Genomic DNA, 19,433 nt, shown 5'->3' on the forward strand with positions numbered 1-19,433 from the left:
AAAACACTGGTTATGCTAGAGAACATTTCTGACAGGTTACCATGAAAGAAAAAAAAAATCCCAAACAAACCTCTTGTGATCCAGGATCTCAAAAAGATTGCTAGGTTCATGTCTATGTCATCTGCTCTTTATTTTTTGTTTGTTTTTTGCTTTGTTTGGTTATAGCATGGTTACCTAACTTAGCTTCTGGTTAAGATTTATTTGGTTACTTGGTCTTTTATGTAATATAGTTTCTTATTATAATCTGTAAGAATGTAATAAATATTACAGATTCAGATTCTCACTTTAAAAAAACAGATGAATGGAAAAAAAGACTGCAAGTGATTTTTCCTCCAGAAATCTCTCTCTCAACCCCCTCTTTTTTCCTTCTAAAAAGCTAGTTTGCACCTATTTTAAAAGAAGGGATCTACACTTTAAAAATAAACAAAATCCCAAAACCTTAAAGCCTTTTTTAAAAATAAATGTTTTATTTGGAGATAATTTTAGATTTACTAGAGGCTTTAAAAGTCTTTATAAAAATTCTATATAAATGGTGTGCCAAATTTTTCTGAATTGGGCTCACAGTACTAGGCCAGATGCTTGACTCTTAAATGTTATAGTCATGGGAGTTAAGAAGTTGCTACTCTGAAAACAATGAGAAAACAGTAAAAGACTTTTACTCAATTAAGCTTAATCCGCAGGCAACGATGTTAATTTAACAGACTCTGAGACACCATTTATGTTTTTTTGGCAATTTTAACTCTCTGGGTATAATTAAGGAAGCAATTACTAGTTTTATGCCAACAATTCTGGATGAATTAAGAATTAATTAAGAAACAATCTTAAACTTGGCATTGACTCCATATTTGGTTATAGTTCTGAATGGTTTCTGCATAATTAAAAAAAATAAAAGTAGAACTAGCCACCATTGGGTGTTCCTAATGAAATAAAAATTAATGAAGTAAAAAAAAAAAATTAATGAAGTGATTTTACTATGTATAAACTGTACCATTGAAAGATAACCTAAACTGTGTGTAGTAGTAATTACATATAGTAATTTGAGTTTAAAAAAAAACCCAAGAAGGAGTTTGGTAAACAAAAAGTTGTTTGTGACTTTTTAAAAGATGTAGATCTTAATACCAAAATGTTATATGTGTAACATAGGAGATTTTAAAAACTAAAGTCATGGAAATGTTCACTTTCTTTTAGGATACTAAATTAAAGTAGCCTCTTGCTCTTATGAAAAACATAGATAAATTAGTTTGCTATTAACTTAAAATATGAACTTTTTTTCTTCTTAGGTCATGCTCTCAAACCTCAGGTTTCCTCTATTTTTACATCATTTTTGGATGGATTAAAAAAGTTTTATATTACAAAGGTAAGAATTTTTTTTATTGCTTAGGATATTAATTTTGTTTTCTGACTTCTCTTCCTCACACACACCTATGTTCTTCCACGTTGCTGTGTACATTTAATAATTGTTTTTTTTTTATGTTGGAGTAAATATTTAATCAAGTAAATCAATTATGCATTCAATTTCAGAAAATATAAAAGCTTTCCCGGATTTGAAGTTCCTAAAAATAACACTTCATTGAACAGTTTTAGCATATAACATTTTTTATAGTTTGAATTTTTTCCTTCATAGTAGATATCTAGAAGTGGAATAAAAGTATTCGTTTTTTTAAAACTTTTGACACATGACAATGCATATGTGCCATTTTTGGATTGCATCCTTGCTATTACATATGGGATTTTTTGTTTTGTTTTAAATTTAGTAAATCCAGGGGGGAAATAGTATTTTATTTTAGTTGAAATTTCTTGAAACTCTAATGAGACTGACCATTTCCCTGTATTTCCTAGATGTGATTTTTTGTGAATTAGTTGAATGTGGTTATTTTGCTAGGGGTAGCAACGTCAAACAACTTCTGTTTGTTCTTTTTGGGGGGTGCGGGGGGAATGGTTTAATGCCTTGCTGTGTGCCTTTTGAAAAATGAAATTATTAGATGCCTTTTTCATAAATGTTGTAAATAATTTTTCCAGTCAGTTGACTCCTTTTTAATAAGGTTTCTTTCTTTTCTTTCTTTTTCTTTCGGTGTAAAAGTTTCTGATTTTTATATCTTTCCTTTGATTATTTAATTACTTTTAAGCTTAGAAAAGCCTATCTTCCTCCAGAACTATGATTAGGACCATTTTCTTCTCTCTCTCACTTATTTGTTAAAAAGGAATTTTAAAACTTTTTGTCTTTATTACTGTTTGACTTTATTTCAATTTTATGATGTGAGATAAAAAACTAAGTTAATCTTCACCTCTTGCTCTACTGATTGCTAACTAGTTGTGACAGCACCTTTAACTAACCTGTCCTTGCTTTTCATTTTTGTTTTTTGTTTTTTGTTTCTTTTTGCTGTACGCGGGCCTCTCACTGTTGTGGCCTCTCCCGTTGCGGAGCACAGGCTCCAGATGCGCAGGCTCAGCGGCCACGGCTCACGGGCCCAGCTGCTCCGCAGCATGTGGGATCTTCCCAGATTCCCAGACTGGGGCACGAACCCAGGTCCCCTGCATCGGCAGGCGGACTCTCAACCACTGCGCCAACAGGGAAGCCCCTTGCTTTTCTTATATTGATTTGCCATGTCTAAGACATCTTCTTATATACTTATATAAGAAAAAGACATTTTTATGTAATAGCTTTTGTTCTTGAAAAGAGCTTTTGTTCTTGAAAAATTAAATGGATTTAATTGCTGTAGATCTAGTTCTCCCTCTTATTTTTTCAGAATTTTCCTTGTTATCACCATTATCTACCTGTTCAGTATCCTGGAAAATTTTTAGAAACTCATCATTTTAGGAAGCTCATTGAGGTTTTTATTAAAATTGGAATAAACTATCATATTAATTTGGGCAAAAGTCGACCGATTTATAATACTTAGTTTATGCATTTGGGAACATACGTTTCTCTCATCTTTTTTTTAGACATGTTTTCCTAATGAAGTTATGTATTTCCTTTTAAGATTATTCTTAGATGTTTTATATTGTTTTATACATAAGGTCTCCTTTGAAAATATTACTTAATAAGAAGTTATTGGTGGTATGTATGTAAGGGTGCTGCTGGTTTTCACTCCCCCCCAACATCCTGCTACTTTATTATGTTCTATCATTTTGGTAGTTTTATTTGATTCTTTGGTACAGTTATAATTCTTACAAGTTAATTTGTTGTATTTCCATACCAATATGTCACTATAATTGATACCTTGGCATACTTTAAAATGAAGTGTTTTTCCTGAGTGCTGTTCTATTGTGATGACCTAAATAGGTACATTAAGCATTCTTTTTGATTGACACATAAAGTCCCAAAGCTCAGATTTTGAAGAGCTGGTATGTTTGAGCTCAGATCAGAAGAAAAAAAGAGCAAAATGTATTTTGATTTACTATTTTGTAGACTAAGACTTATCTGTAATAATAATATTCTTTTGTAGTTTAAAGGATTTGATCCAAATCAGCTAAGTGTCGCTACATTACTGTTTGAGGGGGACCGTGAGAAGGTTCTTCAACATGAAAAACAAGTGTATGACATTGCTTCAAAATTTGGGTATGGCTTTCAGTTCATAATGCCAAGAGAAAGTTAAGCTAAAATTCTGATATCTCCAAGCAGTTGTTAATGTACACTTTTCAGTATTAAATTTATGTTAATATATGGTAGTCAACTTGAAATAATATGTTGGTTTACTTCTAAAGTTTGTAGAAGGCTAGACTGGTATGTTGCTCTTACTTGTCTAATCGTATACGTGACATAGTGAATCTTCTTATTGTATTTTTTCATTAATGGTAATTTTATATTATTTTCTATTTGTTGTGCTAAGTGAAATAGAAAAAAATTCATAGTCATGTTGCTATTTAGTGGTAATAGTATATGTATAAAACATGCTATAAGTATGTTTTTAAAAGGAAATTGTGTTTAATCAAAAGTATTTGATAAATTATCTATACTCCACTTCCTGTCACTTACTGTTTTGTGCTGGTATAAAGAAACTGAAAACATTTCACATCTGTAACCAACTGAATAATGATTGGGTGGTTTCTGTCTGTCCACTTGATGGATTATAAGATTGATCGATGAGAACTATAGTGAAAGCGCCATTTATCAGGACTACATGTTTTTCCTTTCCTTTTTAAGTACATAATAAACAGTTTTCTGGATACCAGTCTTTTTTTTTTTTTTAATTTCAGAGCTTAAAATATATCATACACATACATTATCCTTAATCTGAGTTCTTTGTAAATATTTACTTTTATTTCTTTTTTTCCCCTTTCTTGCTGTTCTTTATGAGAACAAATGAACGCTTAATTTGGAGCCATATGTCTTAGAATGCGCCACTTTTATGTGTTTTCCTCATATATAATGTTCAGCCCTTTGTTTTTAGGATTTTCTGAACTTAGTATTAAAGTGCAGTATTCTTAGAAAAAGATAATCTTGGGCCTAATTTTTACTTTACCTTTGTACTGTTTTTGAACATTGAAAAATAATCTCTCAGTTTTATTTTTACCCTATTCTGAAATTGGCAAGTGGAATTATAATTTTTTTAGTAAAAGGTGAAATTCAGTAATCTTTCACTTTTTCTTCTCCACAGTACCTTTTTGGGAATTATTGATGTTTTAGCTAAATTAGTTAAGAGTGCTGTAAGGTTTCATTTAATGAGCAGATGGGTTGGAAATCAGGTTATCTCTGAAATTTTTTGAAATGTTCATGTACATATTTTTTAGTTTCTAAGTTATGTGGAGTACATATATAATTTGTTTTAAAAACTTTTTAAACCCATCATACTAGTGAGAAACAAACACTAAAGGAGTTTTAAATGAAAACCTTTTACATCTAAATTAAATCTTTTGTATCTACTTAGCCTTAAATATTAGAGACTGAAGCTTTTAAAGTTATTTCATTATATATTTAAATGTTTATTTGGGATTTAAAAAATTTCCAGAGTCATTTGTAGGGAAATGGATGCTATAATATTTTAATCACTGTATGTAAGGTTAAATTTGCTTAATTTCATCTCACTACTCCCCACCCCCACCTCCAATACACACACACATACACACACTCAGAGATTGCACTTTGTGGGATCTATAGTTATAGTTCCAATTCAGAGTAGCCAGCAAATCATTACTAGTTAATAAGGTGCCGCATTTCCTGTTAGACTGGGATAGGATGATGACAAAAGACCTTTTTGTCCTAACGCACACATACTTTTTATAGGGCATGATCTGTCTCTTTTGGGGCCTCACCATTGATGCCTGCTATATACTAGATGCTTGATTAAATATTTATTGAAAGGATTTATGAAACTGAATACTTTATTTTTCCCTGACATCTTTTATGCTACTTTATTTATGCCTAATTACTGTGCCACCCTTGAAACGGTATATTTTAATCTTTAGGTATTTATTGGGACCATGTTGTCAGTTTTATTTAATTTGAGCCACCAACTATCAAGAACTGGCTTTTCATGTAATGCCAGTTTTGTTTTTCTCATGTAACACCAGCCATTTACAACTTGAAATAATAGTGAATCTTTCTTAAGGTGAATCCAGATCTCTTTGGATACTGATAACAAGGCCCCAGAACTATTGATTTAATTCCAGCAATTTGCTTAAACTAAACAACAAACTTGTATCAAATTCATCCATTAAAAATAGGTTATATTAAATGAGGTATGTCAGCAAGGGTAAAGCATTAAAAACTTAGACCCTGATTGGAGTTTCATTTTTTTTGCTATTATTATTTGCTACTTCTTAGTTATGTTTATAATTAATTTCTTAATATACTTTCATCTGGCACCCTTCTTTTAGATGCAAAAATCTGTGTTGAACAACCCTAGGCTATCACCAGGCAGGTGACTTAGGGCTCTTTTGATTTTTTGATACTTGGAAGTATATCTTCGCGTGGTTTTCCAGCAGTAGTCCCGGTTTTCCCCCAGTTTTCTCTAGGCACTAGTTCTTTGTTCTAACCACTGAAAGATTCAAGGATATTTTTCATAAGATGCTACCCTGCCAACCCTCATTCCTCAATCATTTCTCCTGCATAACTAGCTGGAGGAAAGCATCACTAAGTTTCTTTCTAATAAAGTTTTCATAAGTTAGTTTAGCTCATGTATTTTATTTTGAATTAGGGCATTGTCAATCTATTCTTTATTTTCTGTTCTTTTGTTTTATCCTGTTTCCACCACCTCACTGGCTTTATTTATTTATTTTAGAATTTATTATTTATTTATTGGCTGCGTTGGGTCTTTGTTGCTGTGCATGGGCTTTCTCTAGTTGCGGCGAGCGGGGGCTACTCTTTGTTGCGGTGCGCAGCCTTCTCATTGCGGTGGCTTCTCTTGTTGTGGAGCATGGGCTCTAGGCGCAGGGGCTTCAGTAGCTGTGGCTCGCGGGCTCTAGAGCACAGACTCAGTAGTTGTGGCGCATGGGCTTAGTTGCTCCACGGCATGTAGGATCTTCCTGGACCAGGGCTCGAACCCGTGTTCCCTGCATTGGCAGGCGGATTCTTAACCGCTGCACCACCAGGGAAGCCCACCTCATTGGCTTTAAATTGATTGTTTTTAATGAAGTACTCCCAACAGTTGAGAACATTTTTGTGAGTTATCTTAGCCATTTTTCCTTTTTGCCTTCCACATGCACGCAAACACTGTTAAATACCTTTGAACACATATGATCCAATAGAATATAATAGCCAAATGTTGAATAATCATACTTTGGTTGTTTATCTGTGGTTGCTAGTAATGTACTTTAACTTCTCTAAGAGCTAAGCGGAGTAAACATTACCTGTCACCAATCATGACAGATGCATTGACATTTACCATAGAACTTAAGGTAATATGCTATTGTTATTTTTAAAGGGTTATATTTAAAGTATTAATTTTAAAGTGCTTAAATTGTTTAATGTAATTCAACATGAGTGTGATTAGGTTCACCAGATGGTTCTTTTATATAACAAGATTATCTCTCATTCCTCTTTCAGTAGTCTTCCCAGTCCTTCCTCATGTAACAGCTTTAAGTTTAAGAACCTTGTTAATTGATATTTTAAGGAAGTAGGGGATGGATGTTGCTACTTTAACATAAGGCAGTTGAATTTAAGTATAGTTTTTTGGAGTGGCTGCAAAAGTGGCAAGTTAGAAGCATTTAATTTCTAAACCCTACTATTGTTTACATATTGTATCTTAAAGTAATTTTGGCTGGAAGACTAGATAGTTCTGAAAGCTAAAAAAAGAGAGGTTCCAAGAAGCTAAATTTGCAGGGAAACCTGTGATTCAGAAAAGCGAACCCAGAATGACTTTTATTCTTTTGGAGGGTTTATGAATTTAGAATGGACATCCAGTTTCTTCCTGCTTTGAGTAAGAAAATGCATATTTCTGTGTGGTTTGTCACACTAGATTCCAAGTGGAACAGATCTTTTTTTTCCCCTTGGCCAGATATTAGAAAAGGGTCTAAAGAAAAATGGCTTGACCTGGGACTGCAGAGTCGGACTTTTTCTCATCCTGATATATCAGGATGCTATATCTTATATCAGTAGGCCTGATATAGGAGAGACAGGCCTACTAAATGTTCATACCTGTTACTTCTCACCAAGTACATACTCAGAATGCACCTGAGTATGATTCCCAGCAATGGTCTCTTGCACCCTTTCCTAGTCTTCATGCTCCTTTCCTTTCCTTCTGCCGGTAGGCCTAGCATGAACTGTGTCTTTCCTAGATCAGTAGGGTTTTTTCTCTCTTGGAGTTAGTGTCTGACTCAGATTCATATCTACCTGAGGTTTGGGTTCATCTATTTTCCTCCAAGCACCTGCCACAGCAATTTTCTGACTAGTTTACTTTTTGTTTTGGAACTTTATTTGACTCCCTACCTCAACGTAACATCCATACACATCTAACCCAGAATTGTCTTCTGTTTCTTCTTACTTTTCAATCTTAGCAGCTTGACCTAAGTTGTTTTCTTTGCTCATTAACATTCTAGTAACAAATGCCCCCTTTCATTTCATTATACCCTTTCCCCATGTAGTTCTAGACTAGAGCTGCTCCTATCAAGTCTTTGCCACTCCTTCTGGATGACACTAATTCGTGTATATCCAACTATAATACAAAGTCAGGAAATCTGATTTAGCCCATATGTCCTAGCTGAAAATTGCCTTACAGTATTTGTGTAGAACAAGGGTACATCTACATTGTATTACTTACTTACTGCCAAATTCAGACAAAACATCGGGGAAAGAAAGGATTTAACTGTAAAGGTGTTAACTGAATTCATAAGAGAAATGAGAAGAGGCTTAAATCACGGAGGTTCAAAACCTGAGTCTTAAGCAACACCATGGTTAAGGGCTTAGCATCCTGAGACCAAGAAGGCGCAGTTAGGGTATTAAGAAGAGAGACATAAAGATTAGCCATCAATCATGACTCAAGAAAGCCACAAGAAAAGATATTTTTCCTTTTATTTGTTTTTATTGAGGGATTTTTAGTGGGTACTTTGAGAATTTGGGATAAGTTTTATTTAATTGACTAAGACTACTTAAAATTTAATTTCTGCCTGATGATGGAAAAAAGCAAAATTAAAAGCTATCTACTGAAGGTAGTGGAAATCAGTAATTATTCATAGCCTTTTAAAATTAGAATGACTTTAACAAAGCAGAGTACTTGGACTGAAATATATGTTATATGGGGTTGATTCTAACTAGATCACCAAATACAGCTTCTGTACAAAGCTACTTTCCAATTGAAATGGATGTGTTCATACTGTTGCTCTTGTACTTGCCTGTCTGTTGCTTCATAAATTTTAATGTATCTGTGTAAGTATGTTTTGTCTGTCTTTTAAATCATAAATCCCATAAAGTAAACACCTTGTCTAATACTCCAAATACTATGTGCTCAAGTATTCAGAAAACTTCTTGGTGTTTGGAAGATCCTAGTCAGTCATTGCAAATCTTTATATATGAATAAGACTATAATACATGAATATACAGGTAAAAATATAATATGAGTAAAATAAGAGTATTTTAAGTATGTTGTTATGCTTGTGACGATTATTTAAGCTTGTTTCTCGTGGCTAATTCTCTGTTCTTTTGACAGTATGAGTAGAAGTAGTTGAGTTCATATCAGTCAGTTTTACTGGTTTGGTAGATACAAAATTAATTACCAAACTGAATATTAAAAATATTTTTGTTATCCAAGACTATTCTCTTGACAGCTCATTGATACATTTATGATAAATGAGATTAAAATAAAAATGAGATGTAAAGTAACATATGTTAATCTGTTAAGCAGTTATCTTGAGGTATTGTATCATCAGTTTGGTTAGTTTTATATATTTTTAATAGTTCATTTGAAATATACTGACAGTGTATTCTTTAATTACAGTGGATTAGCAGCTGGAGAAGATAATGGACAGAGAGGTTATTTGCTGACCTATGTCATTGCATACATTCGAGTAAGTTATCTCTTTTCTTTTATCAGTTTATGTTGCAAACAATACTTTTTCTATAAGTGAATAAAATTATTTTCTTAAATTTTAACCTACAGTAATTTAGCATATCATTGTACTCATATGAGTCCAGGATTTTTCTACCTTATAAAATTTTCTTTCATACCTTTACACTTTTGTGGTGGCTTATGAATTGCTCTTTCCAGTTTTGATATTAAAACAGAATTGTACTCTGGGTAAAAAATTTAGTATTATAAGTTACTTATCATATAAGTATTATATCTTGTACGCTATAAAATATATTTTCCTAGGTGAGGTGGTTCCAGATAGTCTATCTATTTAGTCACTACAAAGACAGACACTCTATTTTCTAATTTATTTTTAAAGAAAAGTTGATTTTAAAAGATTTCTTTTCCTTTCTCTAATCCCTCCTCCCCCAACTTCCCTATCTCCCTGGTCCTTTGATCCTGATGATCACTTTTTGGTATTGGTTAATTTGCTGTTTAGGCCACTAAAAATCTGTCCTGCTAGTATTCTCTGCATGTACCTAGACAGTTTCTGGATAGAGACTCCATTCATTAGAGAAATATTTGAGTTCCTGCCGTGTGTCAGACACTCTGCCTGGTGCCAAGGGCACAGAGGAAAACAAGACAAAGTTTCTGTCCTTCTGGAGATTATATCTCACACTTGGGGCCACTTTCCCATGCTCTTTTGAGGTAGATAGTAAAGAGCCCAGGAGGTTGAATTAGAAACATGAAATACTAATAATGAACATGAAATACTACTAATATTATGGACTCTTCTGCATCTGTTGTAATTTCTTAATTTTGTTTATATGTCTTAACAGGATTTGGGTTTGGAATACTATGTATTAGGGGAATCTTTTGAGACTTCTGCTCCTTGGGACAGGTAAAATGAAATGCCTGATATTATTAAAATATGCTATACAATTGCTGAAGTAATTTATTGTGTGTGAATATGTAAACTTTTAAAGTTTTGTAAGGAAACGTTGAAACAAGGTAATCACTTTTATTTAACTTAATATCTTCATCAGAATGTGACATTTGCAAGCCATTTTTAAAATTTTAGACAGACTTGTCCATGTCCCATAGAAGGAAGTTATTACCGCAGTTTACATTTTAAAGAATTTTACTGAACACTAAATGTCACTATGTGGTTTAACTTAGCTTTGATTTAAATTCTTAAATGGTTAATATGCTTAAATGTTCTCTAAAAAGTCCCCCCAAAATATAACCTTCTTTTGTAGTATTTCATTTAGCTTTTGATATTTGTATGTACACTGTTAAGCAAGATCTTAACTTGAATTTAAGTGATTTCTGAAAGAAACCCAATTTAAGAAATTATGTATAATTTCTGTTTTTAAATTATACACATATATACATACAAATGTTGGTTAGGGAATTAATAATAAAAAATGATTAGGAAATGTGAAGTGGTTATATTAAAGATAGACTTGTGAGTTAACTAATAAAAAATTCTTGAGGTTGTTAGCACGTTTTTAATCTAGTATACCTTACATTTTACTTTTTCTTTATAAAATTTACTATTTTAAATCTATAATAAAGTATATAGGATATAACAAATCCCCCTGAATATACCTGTTAGATGTTACCTATCTTAACATTTTTGTTCTACCCTAACCTCTTTTTTTCCTCTCCCAGAAAACTTTTTACTTTTCTACACTGTCTTCATCTACTATGGGTTTTGACTTTTGCTGTATTGATGATAATAGTCCATCAATTTGATAGCAATCAAATTTATAGTATCAATATGTTAGTCACAGCATTCGGTTTTTGATGCTAAATTTTAATAAGGGGAATAAATCTTATAAATAAAAAGAATTATCACTTCATCAACATCTGACATGTTTGAACAGCAGATATAGTTTGGGAGCTGTTCATAGATGTCTCAGAGACCATTTTAGTCTTTAATACCTATTCTTACTGGGGAAAGTGGGTTAGTGTAGTGTTACTTCTTCAGTAGTATGAATTTCCTTGTCATCGATTACTCCTTACCTATGATTGCCATTTTGTCTTTAAATTCTTACAACTGTGGAAGCTAGTCATGCACTATCTTTTCATTTTTCTTTATAGTTTCCTTGTATATTCTTAAATACTTTTTTGACTCACTGACTATATCTGTTTTATACAGGGTTACGTACTTGGTTTTCATTTAAAACAACGTCTTCAACTGAAGTTTTAATAAATAAAATTAAGGGAAAGCAGCTGTATTCCTGACATAAAGTTTGTTACCATTTAGTAACTTGCTTTCTCTTTCAAACCTTTAGCTAGGTAGAGACCTTGTTTAGCAGCAACCCATGGGATCAGGGTCTTCAACCCTCACACATTATTAGGTTGCTTGGCCTTTTCATGCATAAGTTTCTTAAAGGATTATTGGTCTTACTAGTTTTTATGTATTCCTCTGTGGCCCTAGCACAATGACGGCACCTATTAGGTGCTCAGTGAATATTCTGCATAGACTCCTGTGAATGAACTACGGAATAGTGTAAGAATGTAGCCTTATAAAAACAGCTGCCTAAAAGGTCCGAGTTGGAGATTTGAAGATTTTAGAGACATCAGCTTGAGATTTGTGATTAAAACCAAAGGAGATATACAAACACTTAACAGGTAAATGGACGAAGAGAAAAGAAAGAAGACCTGAGAAAGAAGTCCAAGAAACCCCAACCTTTAAGGGATTAAAAACAAAGGATTCATTTAAGTTGTACAAATAAGCGCTAGCAGAGGAGATTGGGGAATAAAATCTAGAAGATTTGGAGGAAAACCAGTGCTGTGAGAGGAGCTGAGGGAAATTGTTTTCAAGGAGGAAATGGTCAATAGTGTTAAATTTGCTAATAGGTCAGGTAAGAATTTAAAAGTATACACAGTACGGGACTTCCCTGGTGGTCCAGTGGTTAAGACTCCTTGCTTCCAGCGCAAGAGGCTTGGGTTCGAGCCCTGGTCAGGGAACTAAGATCCTGCATGCCACGCGGCCAAAAAAAAAAAAGGTATACACAGTTTTGTTTACTTCCTATGTAGTGACTGGTCCAAATGGACTGTATTGACCTTTGCATGAGTTCTGTTAGAAAATACTTTCAGAACTCCATACAAATAATTTCTAGAAAGTACCTCATTCAAGTAACACTTGAATTCTGTTTTCTAGGGTCATGATAAAGAACTTGTTACTTTTATAAATTTGTAATATTCATGAACTCCTGTAGATATTAAAGTTTAGTAGATTTTATTTATATTTAAAATTTTATTTATTTGGTTGCGCCGGGTCTCAGTTGCGGCATGTGGGCTCCTTAATTGCAGCATGCAAACCCCCAGCTGCAGCATGCATGTGGGATTCAGTTCCCCGACCAGGGATCAAACCCAGGCCCCTTGCACTGGGAGCGCAGAGTCCCATCCACTGCACCACCAGGGAAGTCCCTTTATTTATATTTAAAATATCTGTTTTGTAAGTTGGATTTTCAAATTAAAGACATTAAATTTCAATAATCTAAATTCTTTATGAAAGATTTTTAAGAAACATGGATCCTTACCATTCTATAAATAAGGCATAGGTAACATTGATAAATTGTATCTGTCTGCAGCTCTCACAGAATAAAGCAGAACTTAACTTGAGTGCTGTTTTGTAAAGTCAGATTTTATAAAACTTTCAGACACTATAAAAGTAAAAATTGACATGCTAATAAAACACTAAAACCTTTTTCATATTTATATTTTAATCAGTTATTCTTTGTTCTTATTGGAAATATAGATAACTTTAATGTGTTCAGTAAAGCATAATCCATTTAAATGTTATTGTTTTTATCAAATTGGGCCAACCTTTTAAGTTTCTTTGGTATCTTTTCCTTTCTCATGATTCTAAACAGACTAAGGTTTAAAACACAGAATCGGTGTCAATATGTACCCAGGATATTTATTGGAGAATAAAATGGCTGATATATACTTTTAAGAGTTTTATTTTCCAGATGAAACAGAATATATAGTTATAACAATATGTTACAGCTCACGTTAAAAAACAGATTAATATTGTTAAATATTATCAATCTTCCCTCCCCTTTAAGAACTATGTCTCACTTGTCTGTTTTCATTGTTCATATTGAACATATTAAACTGTCTAGCATAACTTTACACATAGTTCATGTCCAGTAAGTCTTTGTTGAGCTGGATTTTAGCTTAGTGCTTGAAAATAGGCTGTTGAACATTTGGTATAGCACTATGATTATTAATTAAATTATTTTTAAATTAAGGAAAACTTCTTAGATGGGATATAGATTGGTATTCCTATAACCCAGAATTGAATTTTCATTAACATTTTCTTTAGAGCTTTTTAAAAAGCTTTTAGAATCTTGTAATTAAATTTATTTTGAATTTGGATTTTCCTTAGCTTAGGAAACTGCCTTCAGGAGACTTGAGTATGCTCCTCTGACTACTGTCTTTCCTGTGACAAAAAGGGAAAGGACTTTGCTCCCTTGAAGTTATGAATGGAAGGCCAGTTTGAATGATCTTGTTCATTCTTGAAGGAATGAGTATGAAAGTTTTAGTTAAGAGAATTTCTGACTTGAATGTGCTGATAAACCAGCAATAATTAGATTTTTTATAATTATGTGAAAACTTAATATTGTATTCAATTATTTTTTTCTAGGGTTGTAGATCTCTGTAGAAATGTAAAGGAAAGAATAACAAGGGAATGCAAAGAGAAAGGTGTTCAGTTTGCTCCTCTTGCTACATGCAGGTGAGTTTTTGTTGTTGTTCTTATACTTTTTATTCTGAAAAAAAAAAAAAACAACTGTTTTTTTTTTAATTAATAGAGAAGTGTAATTTGTGAGCTGAGGAAAAGCTTCAGTCTGTTCCACTTAGCAAGCTTTCCTAAACTTTACTTGCCACCTTTTTAGGATTGTGCCACTAGGATTTTTACAGTAGTCCTGAGCCCGATAGGAGTAGAACACCCTTTCCTAGGAGTGAGCCTTCGCCTGTCTGGACAGCATGATGGTAAAGAGTGAGCCTTCTACCCTGTCTGGGTAGAGTGAGCCTTCTACCATGAGTGAGCCATGAGCCTTCTACCCTGTCTGGACAGCATGATGGTAAAGAGCCAAATGTCAGAGCTGCTGGAGTAAGAGAAGGACTCCTTCATTCACTGAAACTATAAATTACATATATGGTCAAGAAACTATAAATTACACACACATTCAGTGCAGCTCTTTCTTTAACAGAGAAAAGGCACTTTAACCACTTTGTCGGTTGTTGATTAAATCAGTGGGTATGGAATATAGGAATGAGTGGAGCCAGAAAATCCAAATGAAGATTAACTTGTTGCTTTCTAATAGATCTTTCTGTGATAATGGAAATGTTCTGTATCTGCCCTATCCAGAATGATAGCCACAGCCACATGTGGCTGTTGAGCTGTTGAAATGTGGCTAGTATGACTGTGGAACTGAATTTTAAATTTTATTAATTTCAAATAATTTAAATTTAAAATGCCACATGTGGCTAGTATCTTCCATATGGGACAGTTATAATCCATATTGGAGTACAGTTAACTGATGATTTTGTCGTCTCTTAGTTAAATAGCAGAAGCCCCAAAGGAGGTTTTCTTAAGAAGGGGCACTTTGTGTTCAATCTTTTGATATTAATTTTCTGTGTGAACACCAGAAGATTAAATGTATAAAGATTGAATTGAGCATTTGACTTCTCTACAAAAGTTATCGAATTAATTAGAATAGAGAATAAAGGGAAATTAGGACAGATCATGAGAAGGGGAACCTTAAAGTAAATGATACAGTACTAATCTAGCACTTTAAAATTTATTGAACATTCTGTATTATATAACTGCTTCTCTTTTTTTTTTCTGTGTGTGTGGTTTTCAGGGATATAACTCCAATATTTAGAAACAAACAAAAAACTTACAATATAAGCATGAATAAAAGTTAGGTAATTTTCGAATTAACGTAGTATCTTTATTGTTAAATGCTGGACTCTGAAACAACAGTTGTGCTTCAGCACAACAGCATTTCTGTATATTTCTATTCATAATGATTGTTCTTTTGATTAGCCTGGAACCACTTGATATCAGCCTAGGAAGGCAGATCTGGGCCTTCCTTCTACTGCATCACCATGGCAACTTCCTGCTTAGTTTTAAAATTTCTTTATTTTGTAACATTGCATGTGTCTAAAGAGTGAAAGCACTGTTCTGCTATTTATTAGGAATTTAATCTCTTGGAGCTCTAAGTTTATCATTAGTAAAGTAATGGTAATATATCTCCTTGAAGGGACTGTTGTAAGAATGAAATGAGAAAGCATATAAAGGGCTATATAAATGGCATCGTATGTATTATTGTGACGTAGTTACATGAAGGTTGAGGTAGACAATCCATACTAGTATTAGTATGGAAAATTTGGTTATTTGTTTTTCTTCCTTAATGACAAATTCTCATGAAGGCATCCAATTGTTAGGCCCTCTTGATATGTTGACAGAGCATGATAATTTCTGTATATTTGCTTTGCAAGACTAGAAATACTTATGTACTCTTTAAACTGGAATCTCTTCTGTGATTTTTTTTTCCCTTTTTTTACATTCTCCCATCTTGTACTTTCCTGTTCCCATATTATGTTTCTTAATTCTACTTGTTGCCCTATAGGGACAGATACCTTTTAAAATTTGCTAGATTGTGCTTTCTTTTTTCTTTTAATACTGAACGTTATTTTTTTTTCATTTTTAAATTTTATTTATTTTTTTATATAGCAGGTTCTTATTAGTCATCAATTTTATACACATCAGTGTATGCATGTCAATCCCAATCGCCCAGTTCATCACACCACCACCCCCCTTTGGTGTCCATATGTTTGTTCTCTACATCTGATTCTTTCCCCCCTTGGTATCCATACGTTTGTTCTCTACATCTGTGTCTCAATTTCTGCCCTGCAAACTGGTTCATCTGTACCATTTTTCTAGGTTCCACGTATATGTGTTAATATACAATATTTGTTTTTCTCTTTCTGACTTACTTCACTCTGTATGACAGTCTCTAGATCCATCCGCGTCTCAACAAATGACCCAATTTCGTTCCTTCTTATGGCTGAGTAATATTCCATTGTGTATATGTACCACATCTTCTTTATCCATTTGTCTGTTGATGGGCAATTAGGTTGCTTCCATGACCTGGCTATTGTAAATAGTACTGCAGTGAACATTGGGGTGCATGTGTCTTTTTGAATTATGGTTTTCTCTGGGTATATGCCCAGTAGTGGGATTGCTGGATCATATGGTAATTTTATTTTTAGTTTTTGAAGGAACCACCATACTGTTCTCCATAGTGGCTGTATCAATTTACATTCCCACCAACAGTACAAGAGGGTTCCCTTTACTCCACACCCTCTCCAGCATTTGTTGTTTGTAGATTTTCTAATGATGCCCATTCTAACTGGTGTGAGGTGATACCTCATTGTAGTTTTGATTTGCATTTCTCTAATAATTAGTGATGTTGAGCAGCTCTTCATGTGCCTCTTGGCCATCTGTATGTCTTCTTTGGAGAAATGTCTATTTAGGTCTTCTGCTCATTTTTGGACTGGGTTGTTTGTTTTTTTAATATTGAGCTGCATGAGCTGTTTATATATATATTGGAGATTAATCCTTTGTCCATTGATTCATTTGCAAATATTTTCTCCCATTCTGAGGGTTGTCTTTTCGTCTTGTTTATGGTTTCCTTTGCTGTGCAAAAGCTTATACGTTTCATTAGGTCCCATTTGTTTATTTTTGTTTTTATTTCCATTACTCTTCCATTATTCATTAGGAGGTGGATCAAAAAACATCTTGCTGTGATTTATGTCAAAGAGTCTTCTTCCTATGTTTTCCTCTAAGAGTTTTATAGTGTCTGGTCTTACATTTAGGTCTCTAATCCATTTTGAGTTTATTTTTGTGTATGGTGTTAGGGAGTGTTCTAATTTCATTCTTTTACATGTAGCTGTCCAGTTTTCCCAGCCCCACTTATTGAAGAGACTGTCTTTTATCCATTGTATATCCTTGCCTCCTTTGTCATAGATTAGTTGACCATAGGTGTGTGGGTTTATCTCTGGGCTTTCTATCCTGTTCCATTGATCTATATTTCTGTTTTTGTGCCAGTACCATATTGTCTTGATTACTGTAGCTTTGTAGTATAGTCTGAAGTCAGGGAGTCTGATTCCTCCAGCTCTGTTTTTTTCTCTCAAGACTGCTTTGGCTCTTCAGGGTCTTTTGTGTCTCCATACAAATTTTAAGATTTTTTGTTCTAGTTCCATAAAAAATGCTATTGGTAATTTGATAGGGATTACACTGAATCTGTAGATTGCTTTGGGTAGTATAGTCATTTTCACAATATGGCTTCTTCCAATCCAAGAACATGGTATATCTCTCCATCTGTTGGTATCATCTTTAATTTCTTTCATCAGTGTCTTATAGTTTTCTGCATACAGGTCTTTGTCTCCCTAGGTAGGTTTATTCCTAGGTATTTTATTCTTTTTGTTGCAGTGGTAAATGGGAGTGTTTCCTTAATTGCTCTTTCAGATTTTTCATCATTAGTGTATAGGAATGCCAGAGATTTCTGTGCATTAATTTTGTATCCTGCAGCTTAACCAAATTCATTGATTAGCTCCAGTAGTTTTCTGATGACATCTTTAGGATTCTCTATGTATAGTATCATGTCATCTGCAAACAGTGACAGTTTTACTTCTTCTTTTCCGATTTGTATTCCTTTTATTTCTTTTTCTTCTCTGATTGCTGTGGCTAGGACTTCAAAAACTGTGTTGAATAATAGTGGTGAGAGTGGACATCCTTGTCTTGTTCCTGATCTTAGAGGAAATGCTTTCAGTTTTTCACCATTAAGGATGATGTTTGCTGTGGGTTTGTCGTATATGGCCTTTATTATGTTGAGGTAGGTTCCCTCTGTGCCCACTTTCTAGAGAGTTTTTATCATAAATGGGTGTTGAATTTTGTCAGAAGCTTTTTCTGTGTCTATTAAGATGATCATATGGTTTTTATTCTTCAGTTTGTTATCACATTGATTGATTTGCATATATTGAAGAATCCTTGCATCCCTGCGATAAATCCCACTTGATCATGGTGTATGATCCCTTTAATGTGTTGTTGGATTCTGTTTGCTAGTATTTTGCTGAGCATTTTTGCATCTATATTCATCAGTGATATTGGTCTGTAATTGTCTTTATTTGTAGTATCTTTGTCTGGTTTTGGTATCATGGGTGACGGTGGCCTCATAGAATGACTTTGGGAGTGTTCCTTCCTCTGCAATTTTTTGGAACAGTTTGAGAAGGATGGGTATTAGCTCTTCTCTGAATGTTTGATAGAATTCACCTGTGAAGCCATGTTTCCTGGACTTTTGTTTGTTGGAAGATTTTTCATCACAGTTTCAATTTCATTACTTGTGATTGGTGTGTTCATATTTTCTATTTCTTCCTGGTTCAGTCTTGGAAGGTTATACCTTTCTAAGAACTTGTCCATTTCTTCCAGGTTGTCCATTTTATGTGCATAGAGTTGCTTGTAGTAGTCTCTTAGGATGCTATGTATTTCTGCGGTGTCTGTGGTAACTTCTCCTTTTTCATTTCTAATTTTATTAATTTGAGTGCTCTCCCTCTTTTTCTTGATGAGTCTGGCTAATGGTTTATCAATTTTGTTTATCTTCTCAAAGAACCAGCTTTTAGTTTTATTGATCTTTGCTATTGTCTTCTTTGTTTCTCTTTCATTTATTTCTTCTCTGATCTTTATGATTTCTTTCCTTCTCCTAACTTTGGGTTTTGTTTGTTCTTCTTTCTCTTGTTCCTTTAGGTGTAAGGTTAGATTGTTTATTTGAGATTTTTCTTGTTTCTTGAGGTAGGCTTGTGTAGCTATAAATTTCCCTCTTAGAACAGCTTTTGCTGCATCCCATAGGTTTTGGATCATCGGGTTTTCATTGTCATTTGTCTCTAGGTATTTTTTGTTTTCCT

General features: G+C 33.5%; 1 protein-coding gene across 1 annotated transcript in view; it reads left to right on the forward strand.

Moving 5' to 3' along the window:
• AGPS (alkylglycerone phosphate synthase) overlaps positions 1–19,433 on the forward strand; it is a 137,776-nt gene that overhangs the window by 91,496 nt on the left and 26,847 nt on the right. Inside the window, exons 13-17 of the mRNA XM_079923555.1 lie at positions 1,281–1,357; positions 3,447–3,559; positions 9,372–9,441; positions 10,283–10,344; positions 14,107–14,196. Coding sequence (XP_079779681.1) covers positions 1,281–1,357; positions 3,447–3,559; positions 9,372–9,441; positions 10,283–10,344; positions 14,107–14,196 — 412 coding nt within the window. The remainder of the gene's footprint in view (positions 1–1,280; positions 1,358–3,446; positions 3,560–9,371; positions 9,442–10,282; positions 10,345–14,106; positions 14,197–19,433) is intronic.

The sequence above is a fragment of the Stenella coeruleoalba genome, assembly GCF_951394435.1.
Source record: "Stenella coeruleoalba genome assembly, chromosome: 6".
Classification (NCBI taxonomy): Eukaryota; Metazoa; Chordata; class Mammalia; order Artiodactyla; family Delphinidae; genus Stenella; species Stenella coeruleoalba.